Source organism: Musa acuminata, chromosome BXJ2-1 (genome assembly GCF_036884655.1).
Source record: "Musa acuminata AAA Group cultivar baxijiao chromosome BXJ2-1, Cavendish_Baxijiao_AAA, whole genome shotgun sequence".
Lineage (NCBI taxonomy): Eukaryota > Viridiplantae > Streptophyta > Magnoliopsida > Zingiberales > Musaceae > Musa > Musa acuminata.
This window is the reverse complement of record NC_088338.1, coordinates 9,114,221-9,128,835: the sequence shown is the minus strand read 5'-3', so window position 1 is coordinate 9,128,835 and position 14,615 is coordinate 9,114,221. Positions and strand designations below refer to the sequence as shown.

Sequence of the window (14,615 nt, the reverse complement as noted above, 5' to 3'; positions counted from 1 at the left end):
AAAGAAAATTTGAACATCTGATGTATTATGCAGTACATACATCTCGCTCAAGAGCTAGGCGACGCTCATGCAAAGCTTCCTTTCGTCTTTCCAAACTTTCTTGTAAAATTTCATTTCCTTTTACCTTTAACAAAAGGGCATTTGTTTTGTACATAAAAATTTTCTTAATTATTTGAACTGACTTTTTGATTTGAAAAATAAAGAAGGTACCTCTTTTGAAATTTTATTTTGCAAGTCGTTCTTTGTGTTCTCAAGCTGTTGAACAGCAATCCTGTTGATAGGATGAAACCAATACTTAAACATAAAAGTGAATTAGCTTTATAACAGGAAATTTTCCTCAAGTAATAATATATAAATCCTCAGATATTGGAAGTTTGTTCAAATAAAATTCAACTAATATACGGTAGTGCACCAACCAAAAAGATCCTTCAGAATATAATAATAAGACAGCATTTCTTTCCAACCAAACCAGACAAAATTTCATCATAGACTATCCAGTTTTAAGGTGTACAACTGTTTGGCTTGTTCTAAGCTACTGATCAGTCAAAGAAGGATCATAATCAGTTTGAAATTTAATTATAATTTCACAGCAAGAAAATTACAAGTCAAGTGAAATATACACAAAATATACTACAGTCTTAATATGTCACCGAGGCAAAACGTAAAAGAATATAAGGTGCATATGTCAATACAACTACACATGATGGATGTGATATCTAAAAACAAAGAACACTGATTTTAAAATAACCCAGTCAGAACATAACATGTTGACCAAGATACTATTAACAATGCAAAAACCCCATAGTGATGCATAGTGTCATTTAAGGGCCTAAACAATATATTACATCAATCCTGCAGAATTGATGTTTTAAATTACTTTCAGAATGAAATTTGGTTACAAACATCATCAAATAAGCAAAAAATTTTACTAAATTACAAATAGTAGCTGGTAAAGAAGATAAACCACAAAGAACATATTTTCCAAGAGATCACGTACCCATCTTTGCTTGATAAATCCATTGATTCCATGGGAAGCTTCTTTTTTGCCTGGATAATGGGAACATATGAGAATATAATCTATCACAGCAAGCAATGATGAAATTTAAATATACTCACAGAGGTCCGTCCCCATACAGTAGGTCGTTTTGAAGCGATTACCATTTGATTTGACTTGCCTACAGCTTGTTGGTCGCTTGAAGGTAAAATATGACTCGTACTTGTGGAACTAGGTATATCATCACCAACAGACTCATAGGCGACACTAGCTACTCTATCATGAGAAGCTATGGCATTACTTTCATCGTGCAGCAAATTTCTGCATTTCAGTACACTGGAATTCTCAGCACATGGAATATCAGATGTTGATGATGATTTCTGATGACAAACATCATGTGACAAAGTATTATGTGCTGTATCTGCCAAAAATTTGGAGGCATCAGGAACATCATTATCTTGAAGTGATGCACCATCCCTCTTCTGATTGTTCAGGAACTGTAAGTACAATATTATTTTGCATACACTATTAGAACAAGTCAAACAATTAAATAGCTAAAATATGTTTAAAACAACTAAGCACAGTTCTGACCGCACCCAAATATTATGAACCTTAACAATCATGAGTTTGGAGGCAGATCCTTAACAATAACATTTTATACACTAAAATCAAACCCCTTGACTCAATCTCTAATAGATTTTATAATAACTAGTTCTTGTAACCACACGAAAAAAATCACAAAGAAAATATTTAAATAGTGCAAAACTTGGAAAAAAAAAAAGAATGGAAGCTAAGTACATGTAATAAGAAATTTAAGGAGAAAGGCCTCTAAGATGGTCTCAAATGTATGCAAATTTAAGTTCCAGATCATCCCAAGAAATGACCAATATATATGTTAACCAAAGCCAAAAAGTTCATTTGATTGTTCAACCATGTGGTTGTCTGGATACACTATAGCTAACCAGGAGTTTATCTGGCAAACAAGACAAATCAACTATTACTGCCTAAAAATCAAGTCTGGCAATCTCTAGTCCACCAGGCCAGCCTAGTCAAATAGGTGAGATCCAACATGTGATAAATTCAGAAAAATTGATACTTTAACCAATTCAAAATATTATGGTCCAATTATCTAGCTTGTTTAGAGTTCATTGAGCTTCATCCATGTGAACTAATAGCAGTGATTTAAAAAACGTTAGGCGTCAAAAGGCGCCAAGGTTCAAAAACGCCCGAGGCACTAGGCACTCGCCCGAGCGAAGCGAGACGCTAAAATATAAAAATATATAATATAATTAATATAATTATTTAAATAAAAAATAGGCTATTAAATTAAGAAAATCGAGTATAAAATCACAATGTCATATTAATAAAAAGTCTCAAAAATCAAAACAATAAAATTTTACATCAAATATATTGAGTTGCTCTGTACACTTGTCATTTATTTTGAAACCTAACAATAATTTTAAATAAATAAAAATTAATGATATTAAAATCAAAATAATATATTATTAATCTAATAAATAAAAATACTGTTATTAGTATACAGTTAGCAATATATTGTTAATATACTGTTAACAGTATAGTGAGAAGAGTGTGAGAAGACCGAGGCTGTTGAGGTAACAACAGCGATAGCAGGAGCGAGAGCGGTGAGCGTTAGCGATAGCGATAGCGAGAGTGGGTGCGGGAGCTGCGAGCGGTAGCGGGAGTGGGAGTGGGAGCAGGAGTTGCGAGCGGCGAGCGACGACAACAGCGATGAGCGACGATTGTGGCAGCGGCGAGAAGTCGACGAGCAGCGATTGTGGCAGCGGCGAGTAGCGACAGTGGCAACGGCAGCAGAGAGCAACGATAGTGGAGAAGAAATTTCGACGACAAAATCGCGAGTGTGAGGGTTGGGGAAGTCGGGGAAATCGTGAGAGGGAGCCTATCGGTGATTTAGTTGGTTCGATTGAACCAACTAAAGCACTGGAGACCGAACCAGACGTAAAACACTGGTTCGATCGCCTGGTTTAACCCGGGCGCTTGCCCGAAGCGCCTAACGCCTGGGCTTGGGCGAGCGCCTAGGCGGTGCCTCGTTGAAGCGAGGCGCTTGGACATGAAGCGAGGCGCTCGGGCCTCGCCTCGCCCGAGCGCCTAGGCGAGCGCTCGAGCGCCTATTGAAATCACTGACTAATAGCTTTTGGAAACAAGTAATACATAGATTTGCAAATTAAAACATAGATAAAAAGACTTCAATCTAATTGTTTCTTCACATATCATGACCCAACCTGATAGACTAGCCAGAAGACCTGGCGGAACAAACATTTAACTAGATAGTCTAAGATGCTTTGGCCTGAAATTACTCCTACTAAGCTGCAGGTGCTAATTCAGAACAAATTTGATGCTTAAACCAACTCAAAATTTTAAAGGTCCAGTTACCTAATTTGTTACAGTTCATTGAGCCTTATCTATGTAAACTAACAGCTTCTGGCAACAAGTATATCAAGCTTTCCAAATTAAAACATAGATAAAGATCTAACATATTCTTCGTACTCCTGTCTAATTGTTTCTTCATTTATCATGAAACAACCGGATATACTAGCCAAGTAACTTGATGGGACAAATCTTAACTAAGTAGCCTAAGAGGCTTCAGCCTGAAAACACTCCTAGTAATAAGGGATAGATGACACTACATGCCGTCAGTAATCCACAGGTACTAGTCTGCAAATACAGGATCTCAATTCTGCTTTGATACCATGTATTGTGAGAATATTACCTGATAAAAATACTGCCCACAGCTTCAACAGAGTGAACACTTAACCTTGTACCACAATGGTTAGACCAAAGTAGTAGTAAGTCCATCTAATCATACTAATATATCTCCACAGCAACTCCTACTGGATCAATCCCATTATTATAGCTCAAGCCCTTTCACTCTTTTATATCACTGAGCACCTCAAACTACTAGAGCTATTCTTATTTAATTTATTGCTGCTAAACCCATATAAATGTACCAATATTTGAAAGTGAAAATAATAATCACCAAATTAATAGTCGTTCATCAACAACATTTAAAATAAGACCCTAAAGCTACCACCAACTTGTGCTGCCATTATCCTGTTGGTATGGCATGTGCTTGCTATGACAAGCCATGATTTGTGAGAATATTACCTGATAAAAATACTGCCCACGGCTTCAACAGAGTGAATACTTAACCTTGTAACACAATGGTTAGACCTAAGTAGTAGTAAGTCCGTCTAATCATACCAATACATCTCCACAGCAACTCCTATTGGATCAATCCCATTATTATAGCTCAAGCCCTTTCACTCTTTTATATCACTGAGCACCTCAAACCAAGGTTCGCCGTACCGTACCATACCAACGTTTCGACCCGGGCTCGATACGGTATGGTACCGGTGTACCGGGCGATACATTTATTTAGGCGTACCGAGGGTACACCCTGGTGTACCAAACAATTTTATACTTTTTTCATACTATAGCAGTGCTACAGTATAATACTGTAGCACTATAACAGTACCGAGCGGTCCGCATACCGATAACCTGTCGGACCGGTACGTACCGCCTGATATGGGCGGTACGCTTCGGTATGGCAGACCTTGCCTCAAACTACTAGAGACATTCTTATTTAATTTATTGCTGCTAAACCCATATAAATGTACCAATATTTGAAAGTGAAAATAATAATCACCAAATTAATAGTCGTTCATCAACAACATTTAAAATAAGACCCTAAAGCTACCACCAACTTGTGCTGCCATTATTCTGTTGGCATGACATGTGCTTGCTATGACAAGCAACGCGGGTCGACATGCATAATGGTCTATATCAAACAAGATTACTGTCCACAAAATTCTAATTTTCCTTGAGGCAAATCTACACAAGTTCCCTAAAAGAAAACACTATTAATAGTTGCAGTCTCCCTCTACAAATTGGTACTAAGCCACCATATTTCAAACTTTCCTACAAGAGTAGTTTTAAGCTTGTGAGAAACTAGGGTACAACTTGTATAGGTTAAAATGCAAAATCAGTTTCTTGCTAAACAAGTGACAAACTCAAGTGAACCATAGAGAAAAATAATTTCTTGCTGAACAATAAAGGACAAAGACTAGTTTCTAGCATTATTAATTTTAACCAGAAGAAATAAACCTAAAAAATAGTTAGACAACAAAAAAGAAATTAATGTGCTAAACAAAATTTACAATTTGTCTGAACAAATGACTTTCAAGGATGCTAGAGACATTTAAAACTGAATTGCTTTATTTCTTTAACAAAAAAACGTGGAAGAATATAGGGATAGGAACCTTATCATCACATGGATTACTTCCAACATTGTTGTTGCTTTCACCAATTGTTTCACTGGATGAATGTTCAGAATCATCACCTATATCTGCTTCAAGGCCATTATGCTCATCATGATATCCATCATCTTCTGGAATGTCATTGTCAGTTGAATCGTTGCTACCATTATGCTCATCAAGACATTCATCATCATCTAGCATGTCATTGTCAGTTGAATCATCATCTTCAACATCACCATCTCCAGAGTCAGAATAAAGCTCTGAAGACATTGAATCCTCATGCAAGAGATCCTCCTGAATGACAGTTATTAGCTCATCATGATCAAATGAATTGACAAGATGATGCAACCATTTTCCATTAAAGTAAAAAAGAAACCTTACATCAAATATTATGTCATACTTCTCTAAGAGAATTATGACAATGGCTTGAGCATGATTAGCAGCTGCAGCAGCTTTCAGAAGTTGAATAGAACCATCTCCACCCATATTAAAATCATCCTCAAATTCACAATCACCAGCAAGAAGAGGGCGGAGAAGTAATGGGGCCATGCAAGCTGCTAAAGCCGGAAGTGACATTCGGTTTTGGGTTTTGTGAGAAGCCACTGTTTGCATCATCTTAAGAATCCTGAATAAACAGTGATCTTAGAGTCACCAAATAAATAAATAATTTAAGAATCCCGAAATAAATAATTTAATTATACTTTTAATAAATAAAATACATTCCGATGTTGGGCCTTCTATGTTTTGGTTCACCAAATAATTATAAGCTGCTGATATTCCGCAAATTTAAAGACTGACAAAAAAGCATCTATAAAAAAATTTTGAGTCTATCCATAATTTTTAATGACTGTTGGATAACTAAAAAAATCAGGTTATAGAATCATAAGCGTAAAACTACATAGCATGTTAAAAAACCTTCTATAATACCTCCTAACTAGTCCCATATTGGAAGTGAGTGAAATTATGATTTATGAGCACGATGGATATACATATACTACTATTAACTTCAGCTTAGACACTTTAGGTCAATGGTTCAGGCTAACACATGCCACCTTCAGTGCAAAGACATACAACATATTTTAGATATGATCCATAATCATCATTGCTATCTATTTGTGCAAGAATAAGAATTACTCCATTGTCTACCCTGAATAAGTTTCTTGAAATTATACCTATTTATCTAGACCGAGCAAAATTACTTGGCTTAAACTTGATTTGTCCAAATATTGGCAAACTTAAGGTAGATTTGAACACCAAAAAAAAAAAAGAAACTATGGATTTTACTAATTCAAGATATCTTAAAAAGATATAAATGTATTAAGCTTGAGAAAAAATAACAAAATAACCAAAGTACACTAGAATTCAATTAAAAAAATACCATGATTAATTCAAGCTTATGCACAACATTGTTCTATAATTTGGCTTAACTCTAATATTTGAATAATATAGGATTTATTTTATTATGGCTCAGATAACAAAATAAGTCATTATAATCATGGTTCGAAGTCTTGAATATCAGACATATAAGATTTATTCTATTATAGTTCAGACAAAAAAAAAGATTATAATCATGGTTCGAAGTATACTGTCCCTGACCAATTTGGTCTAGGTCAAGTTTGTATTGACATACCACCATACAATACGCCTGTACATGCCATAGTATAGAGAAGGGGGAGAGGAGGAAGAGGAGAAGAAGAAGAGTAGGAGGAATACTGGACAGGTGGATGGAAAGCCCGATGACAATGGAAGGTGGGGATTGCAAGGCAACCCCATATTAGAAAAAAAAGAACAACCAGATTGGAACTCTCGAAAAGGGCTAATCTGAGTGCTGGTTTATAGTTGGACCCATAAATATTTCCCCATATGAACTAGCTTGGGTGGTATATAGAACCTTGGATAAAAATTCACTACTCAATAGCCACTGTCAATATTCTGAAGATTCAGAACATGCAAAAGGTCATAAATTTTACAGGCAGGAGAAATGCAATGCAGGTATTGGGGAGGCAACAAAGAGGATAGGGGAAAATGTAGCCATTGTGATTATTTTCGATAAGAAAATTTGTTGATGCATGAAAACAATGAAGCACATTAAAATGTAGTTACAGGCACAAAAAAGTAAAATCATAAGAACCTAAGATTAGCTACCATACCTCTGCACCAAATGACGATTAGGCTCTGGGAAAGTTTCATAGATTGCAGCACGTAAAGAGTCAACTCTGCTTTCGCGACCAGTTCCTAATAGATATCATATATATAGTGAACATTATACAGAGTCAGCAGAAATGCAGAATAACAAGCAAAATCTTGAAACCAAAGAAAGATATGCAGTTAACTGGTTATCGAACATTTTACACTTCGTACAGGAAGTACAGACAAAAGCAGAAATGCTGCAGATTTATTTCATCAAGTTAAACTAAAAAACATGGGGGAAAACCAAAAATGAAACACAAAGCAGAAACTGAAGAAAAGGGCTATATGAGAGAAATAAACTTTCCAACAGAATAATTAGAGTCCACCAAAAGAGAGGCACCCAGTTATCACAAAAGAACTTCTGAACCATGAAGAAGCGAGTCTGAAAATATAACTAATTCAAAAAATTTGAGGAACTATTGTTTCTTTCAACCAACACAAGGCAGAATAAGAAGGTCCCCACTGTTCAGTGGAGAATAAAATAAATGGATTCAGTCTGCAGAGCAAAGGATTAAGTGCCAGCTTGGATCCACCATTTCTTAAGAAAGATCTCTTGGGACTACAACTTGTTCTCAATAGCCAACAGCATAAAATGTTTGGACTTCAGAGTACCAACTTCTCTGCAGACTTCACAATGGCCAGAGACATCCACCAAAATTAAACAAATTATAAAGAATTGCCACTTAGAATAAGTCCTCTTCTAGGAGATAAAGATGTTCCAGATGCGAGATAAGAAAGATGAGAGATGCACTGTTTCAAAGAGAGACCAATCAGCAAGAAGTATGGCCTAGCTTTTTAGAGACAGTTTGGGCAATTAGAGTCTTATTGGGGATGTGAGCACCAAATCTAGAAACAAGTACTCCAACAGGGATAGTTAAACCTAAGTATCCTTCAAGAACCTAATGCTTTGGCCATTGCCCAAAGAGAACTGCCAAGAAAACCTGAAGGCTATTCCCTTTCAGATAAAAGAAAAGGAGCTTTCAAATGAGCACTTGTTCCATAATTGTCTCATCTGTGGAAGTACTCAAAGAAAACAAGATCCTTTCAGAAGGCTGAAGAACAGTCAATCAATTAGTCTCCACCACAATTTGCCAGGGAGAATAGAGTCGATCACCATAGAAAGACAGAGAAATTGCATCATGTCATGTAGACAGCATTCTCTAGGAGAAAATTGACAACATAAGTGAAGATTAATGACAACTACTATGATGTCATCCTTTTTGCTTCCATTTAACATTCATGTTTCCGTATAACAAAAACATTATATCAGACTAGATGAGTAATATGTCAATTAGTCAACTATACATATTTTGTATGTTTTCCTACTCCATACATCTGATATCTCATGATTGTTCATGTATATTTGTAAAAGCTAAACAAAATTTCACATAGGCGTTTTGAGCACTTACCTAGGTGCTTAGGTGAGGCGAGGCACCCCAGAGGGATTCGAGGTGACTCAGACGATGCACCTTCTACTAGGTGCCATCTAGGCAAGCACCTCAGTAGAGGCATTAGGCAACTAGGAGCCTGACTCACTTGACCCATTAATACCCAACCTGACCTGATAACCCATAAAAGCATAATAACCCTCCCCTCACCCCCATGGAACAGCCAGCAACTTCTACCACCACCATTTCTTCCCTCTTCTCTACCATCTCCTCCTCTCTCTGGAGCCAACACCTGCCACCACCTCCCTTTCCTCCCACTTATCCCTCACTTCACTCTTCTCTCAGTGGACAACAACAACAATCATGTAATCAAGGAATGATTTTGTTGATGATGTGGTAGATCTTGGTGGTCTTCAGAACTCTTGAGTTAGTAGATGTTTGAATTTTTTGTTTTAATATTTAGATGTGAACTTATTTGATTTTAAATCTTTTAATTAAGTGCTCCATATAGATGGTTAGATGTATGCAATATGGTATGTTAGTGACAATAATCTTCTATATGTAATGATATCAAACTCATGTTTTGATTGAAATTCTTCTGGAAAAAAATTATAATATTTGTAAGTTAAGCAGCTCGTTTTGTTCGACAAGCACCTAGGGGACCACAGCTAGTGCCTCGGGCAATAATAGACCTTAGCATCATATTTTGCCTAGTGCTTTTGACAACACTAGTTTCACATGTATATTGTCTTCATGTAACAAGAAGGTACAGCAAGATGTTGACAGTTTCATGGTCAAGAAAATTCCAGTCTATGTGGAATTGAAGGCAGAAGAGGAACTATAATGTTCTATTGTAATTAAATTAAATTAAAAATGAAAAAAAAGCAAATAATAGGTTCTTATGCAAATGACTTGGCAGATGCATATCTATGGCTCTAACAACAACAATCAAAAGCAATGTTAGATACATTATTTAACTGGAATTGGCACCATAATGCCAGGGCCATGGTTATCTTGGCATTTTCATGTAGAAGTGATGAAGCTTCTATTCCATGTCATTACTTTATCAGAAACAATAAGATGAGTTTCATGCTTCTTATTTTAGCTATTGATATTGCCCTCAGTAAAATTGTCTCACCTCACCTAACCATTAGATCACAATGCATTAAAAATATTCTATTCTCACTTCCAAATATGCATATTTGGGAAGTGACTTTCTAAAAATATGAAGTTGTAAACTTCAAATGAGATAAGATCACTGTAATGATACAAAATAGAATTTCCATCCAAACATACTGTATGCTTCAACCAGAGCAGTACAGCAAGACGCAGGAACTGGAGAAGTTGGCAACTCCCGCAGCACATACTGCATGAAACAAAAATAAATTATGAAGCCTGGCACAATTCATAAAAAAATGTTAAGTTGATGTCCCCAACAGAATTGTACCTTGATACAGTCTCCAACAACATGGGCATCCTCATCTGAAGAAAACTCGACTTTTCCTGTAAAAAAGTGAGAAAATAAAACCCAAAGTTCTTTGAACAAAACATGGCTAAAACCAGAATTTCTTTAACTGCAACATAATGCTTAACACACTGGTTGCAGAAAACAAAAGTACCGAGGCAGGTCAGGAGGCTAAATTTGGTTCACACTCCACATAAAGGTATTAGAGAAAGGTTACTGCTTACTATTATATAAGAAAAAGGAAATGCAATAGTCTGAAAGAAAACTAACCCTGTTCATATTCTCGAACTCTGCGTTTTACCTCTTCAACATCAGCAGACTGCCGCAAGATACCTTCCACTTTGATACCTTTTGAAAAAGTGGTGAAGATAATCACATACAGATCTTTAGGCTCAATATTGAATGCATTTAAACTGAACTAGGAGAAGTTTACATGATATAGTTCCTAAACTTTTACATGTTAGAACACTTAATAGAACTGAAGCTGTATATTTGCTTCAAAAGTCAAAACAATAGCTGTATAATAACATCAGTAGTCTGCTCGGACAAGTTCCACAACACAAGTATCAACTTTCAATGTTTCGTACCAGATTTGGCCAATTAGAACTGATGGTACCTTGATAAAAACAAACAATCTCTTTGCTGACAGAGGAAATCAAGAAGACCTACTATAAATAACACAAGAAACAAATGTTTACCATGTTGCTCAATGAACCTGAGGGCCTTCTCCAAGAAAGATGGACTCCCATCAATATCTTCAAGTGCAAGCAAGATAGGGCTACCAATTATGGTGGATTTCACAGGTTGTATATCCCTCACTTCAGAGGAAAAAAGCAAAGGAAAAAAAACAGAAATTGTTCAGTCAGAGGCAGGCAATGTGAGAGGACCAGCCACTCGTAAATACATTCAAGAACAGATGAAAACAAAGACAAGTGCAATTTAACAAAAATCAGTAGTTTCATAAGTTCACAGAGAGAATATCCCAGATTAAGACTTTGAAAGGACTCAAGGTTATATATTACATCAATAATTAAGTTTTGCTAAAAATGTTCCAATCGTTTATCCACATGCAGCATGCGTATGCTTCACAGAAAATTGACCAGGACGAAAAAAAAACTTGTAACAGGATTTTCTTTAAAGTCATGATCAAAATAAAATGCATACTGTATTAAAACCTTACAATGTCAGCAAACAATGAAGTAATCATAAAACCAAAAAAAACTATCATAAAGGAAAAAAAATGTATGATCATATCACAAAACCGTCTATTTGCAACCACATTCATCAATATACATATGTAACAACAAACAAATATAAGTTCGAATAAACTCTGCTGAATAATGAAATATCTCTACTCTTCTATATAAGAATCATATACATGCATGCCTAAATGTATTACTGCTGCTAATGAAATATATCTACTCTTAAACATACAGAAGTTTGATCAGAAGCATTTTCTCCACAAAGAAGTTTCTATAAGGATTGAGTGATGGACTTCAGTTTCTAGTAAATAAAATTATATTTTCTAACAGAAAATGAACGGCTCAATATACATTTATACTCCATCTGGGTTTCCTCTCAGCCACTTAAACTGGAGTTTGCCATGATGCAAAAGCCGCTCATCAAGGAACTAAGAGAATGAGGTTGCATCTTGAATGTCCTTTAGAAGATTTGATTATCTTTAAAACTCAATTCACAATTTGACTACAATGGTAAAGTATTAACATCAGTTGTGGACTTCTAGATTTCATTAAAATATTATATCATACATCCATGATCCACCTACTATGGTCTTGCAATAAAAAGGGAATTCAGAACATAGAAAAAATCTATGAAAGGCAACAACATCACAATTTAATTGCAATCCAAATATACTCTTATTAGAGTTAAGCACAACAACAGGGAAGCATGGGCATATGTGATGAAGCATCAAACATCATTAGGATGGCGATGAATCACATGCACAAGACAGCTTCTTTATCTTTGTTTCAGAATGCATTTTCTAGGAAAGCCACAAAAAATTTAATTCATCAAATGAAACAGAAGTATCATCAATCTGCTAGAGGATTCTCACAATAAAAGGTTGATATCAAGTAAAAAACTTTTACATCTCAAGTTTCTACATGTTAATCATCACTACTTCAATAACAATGTATTTAGGCTAGATGAATAGAGATCTAAACATGGAGTTGCCTCATTAAAAAGAGATGGATGAACAGAAGCTTAAGGAGCATGTTATGCCTATATTAACTCTCTGTACTGAAATGTGTGAGAGGGATCATGTAGGGCATGAAAGATGAGAGAGAACTAAAAGAGACACATGAAACAAAGAGATGATATAGATAGCAACTATTTTCAATTTATAATTGATTGATGTTTGATGAGAGATAACTCAGAAGCAGAGTAGAGAAAAATCAGATGATAGAGAGAGCAGATGAACTAGATTAGATATGAGAAGTAAACATTGGGTGGGAGGGGAGATTCCAGATGGAAAATAAACCAAGAGCCTTCAGATAAGAGATAAATTAAGGAAAAATAATTCAATCATCTCTAGGGACCAATTCAGGAATCAGTATATTAGAAAGAATCTTGGTCTTATCATATTAGATTCATAATCTATTGCTTAACATATTAATAATATAAGATCTTTCTATATTGTCAAACGGCTCAAACTCATTTGATGGAGAAGACTAATCCTGATTTACTCAAGATATGACCAAAAGTTGCAAAAGTTCTGTTGCTTTTCTTTAATTTTAGAAGCATATCCTGGATTTAAAAGGTTGAGGGTATTGTTTAATAATATGCAGCTATATACACCACATATACATAACTCAGAACTGATGTATGGTGGCATCACCTAATGAGCTCGATACCCCTCAGTTTGATGGTTGAAACTTGAGAGTCTAAAAGGGTATTCCAGAATACCTAGAAATCCACAAGTTCATGAAAATTCACAAGAATGACAGAAAACTTATGGCAATAGTGTTATTGCACAATGTGGTAACATACATTGATCACCTGAAGCTTCAGTTGATTCCGTTTTATCATTATGGATTATTCCATTCTGTCCCAATGGAAGGGCTGCACTAGGTGCTTGTGACAAAGCATTCTCTAATGCAGCTTTCCATTCATATAGATCCTCAGAAGTTTCTGCCTGCAATACCAGATAATGATAAAGAAAATAAAATCTAAACCAACCTAAAATAACCAACATGTAAACCTGCCTTTAATGTAAAAGCTCGCCCATCACGGCCATCAGGAAAGAGAACTGTCAAAATCTTTTTATCTGGTTTAATAACAACACTGCAGATTTTATAATCAATCAGATCTATCAAATTTCAGTAAAATCAATATTCAACAAGAGGACTTCAAAGAATCTCTCACCTTCCTGAATTATTCAGGTCAATACCTCCAAGAGTTATATTTGCTTCACTTCCCTTTTGAGGGAGAGCAGCCTGAAAATTTGATGCATATCATGATTAACCACAATGTTCTTGTGAAGGGAACAACTTATTCTCATCAATGGTGTTCTGTAAAGTGACCCCTTATGACTAATCAAATAACTAGGAACTAAGTCACTAGACTTTGTTTTCCTTGATTTCAGAATGTATCTACAAGAAAATAGCTAAATGGTAATGCAGAACCAGTTAACTTTGTTAAATTAGGGACATTGGACATTACTGAATGAACATTAAGGTCCAACATAGAGGCAAAAACTTAGTCTGTTAAACAACCCTAAAGCAAGATGCATAACTAATTTGTATGGAATGAAACCAAGTCAAATCGAGTTTAAAAAAGGAATAGGAATTACAAATACTTGCTATATAAGATGTAACACAAATACAGGCATGTAAATGTTCTAGCATAAGATATTTTCTGACATCTGAATGAGAAAACGAAAATATTAGAACATATCTTTTCCAAGCATAAATAGACAATTCACTAAAATGATGTTTAACTTGATATTTTTATGCTTTTGTTAAATATCATATGCATTATATCTTCCTCAGCTTGGTGGTCACTTGTGCAAAGTATTTAGTGTAAAGGATTTTGGTCACAAGGTTGCATGTAAAACTGTGTTACACATGCCAAATTGCAACTGACAATACATGATAACCAGGCATCCATAAGCACATGACCAAAATAGGTGGGTCAAGTTGTGTTTGATGCATACATGGTGACCTTTGACTAGTACATGTTCAGCATGCAGAATGGCAGTCCTTGCTGGACAGAAGTCCTCAGATACTGCACAAGAAACACAGTTCCAAGCACTTAAAACTCAA

General features: G+C 35.5%; 1 protein-coding gene across 5 annotated transcripts in view; it reads right to left on the bottom strand.

Moving 5' to 3' along the window:
• Positions 1–14,615, bottom strand: part of LOC103990812 (rho GTPase-activating protein REN1-like) — a 62,123-nt gene that overhangs the window by 40,180 nt on the left and 7,328 nt on the right. For 4 of the 5 annotated variants that reach the window (XM_065093179.1, XM_065093180.1, XM_065093176.1 and 1 more), the window contains exons 5-18: positions 13,717–13,787; positions 13,553–13,635; positions 13,342–13,482; positions 11,031–11,150; positions 10,603–10,680; positions 10,315–10,370; positions 10,164–10,233; positions 7,440–7,524; positions 5,671–5,914; positions 5,293–5,583; positions 1,117–1,491; positions 998–1,047; positions 211–271; positions 41–124 (exon numbers count right to left, since the gene is read on the bottom strand). In XM_065093179.1, coding sequence (XP_064949251.1) covers positions 41–124; positions 211–271; positions 998–1,047; positions 1,117–1,491; positions 5,293–5,583; positions 5,671–5,914; positions 7,440–7,524; positions 10,164–10,233; positions 10,315–10,370; positions 10,603–10,680; positions 11,031–11,150; positions 13,342–13,482; positions 13,553–13,635; positions 13,717–13,787 — 1,809 coding nt within the window. The remainder of the gene's footprint in view (positions 1–40; positions 125–210; positions 272–997; positions 1,048–1,116; positions 1,492–5,292; positions 5,584–5,670; positions 5,915–7,439; positions 7,525–10,163; positions 10,234–10,314; positions 10,371–10,602; positions 10,681–11,030; positions 11,151–13,341; positions 13,483–13,552; positions 13,636–13,716; positions 13,788–14,615) is intronic. The other variant, XM_065093178.1, reaches the window with a different exon arrangement.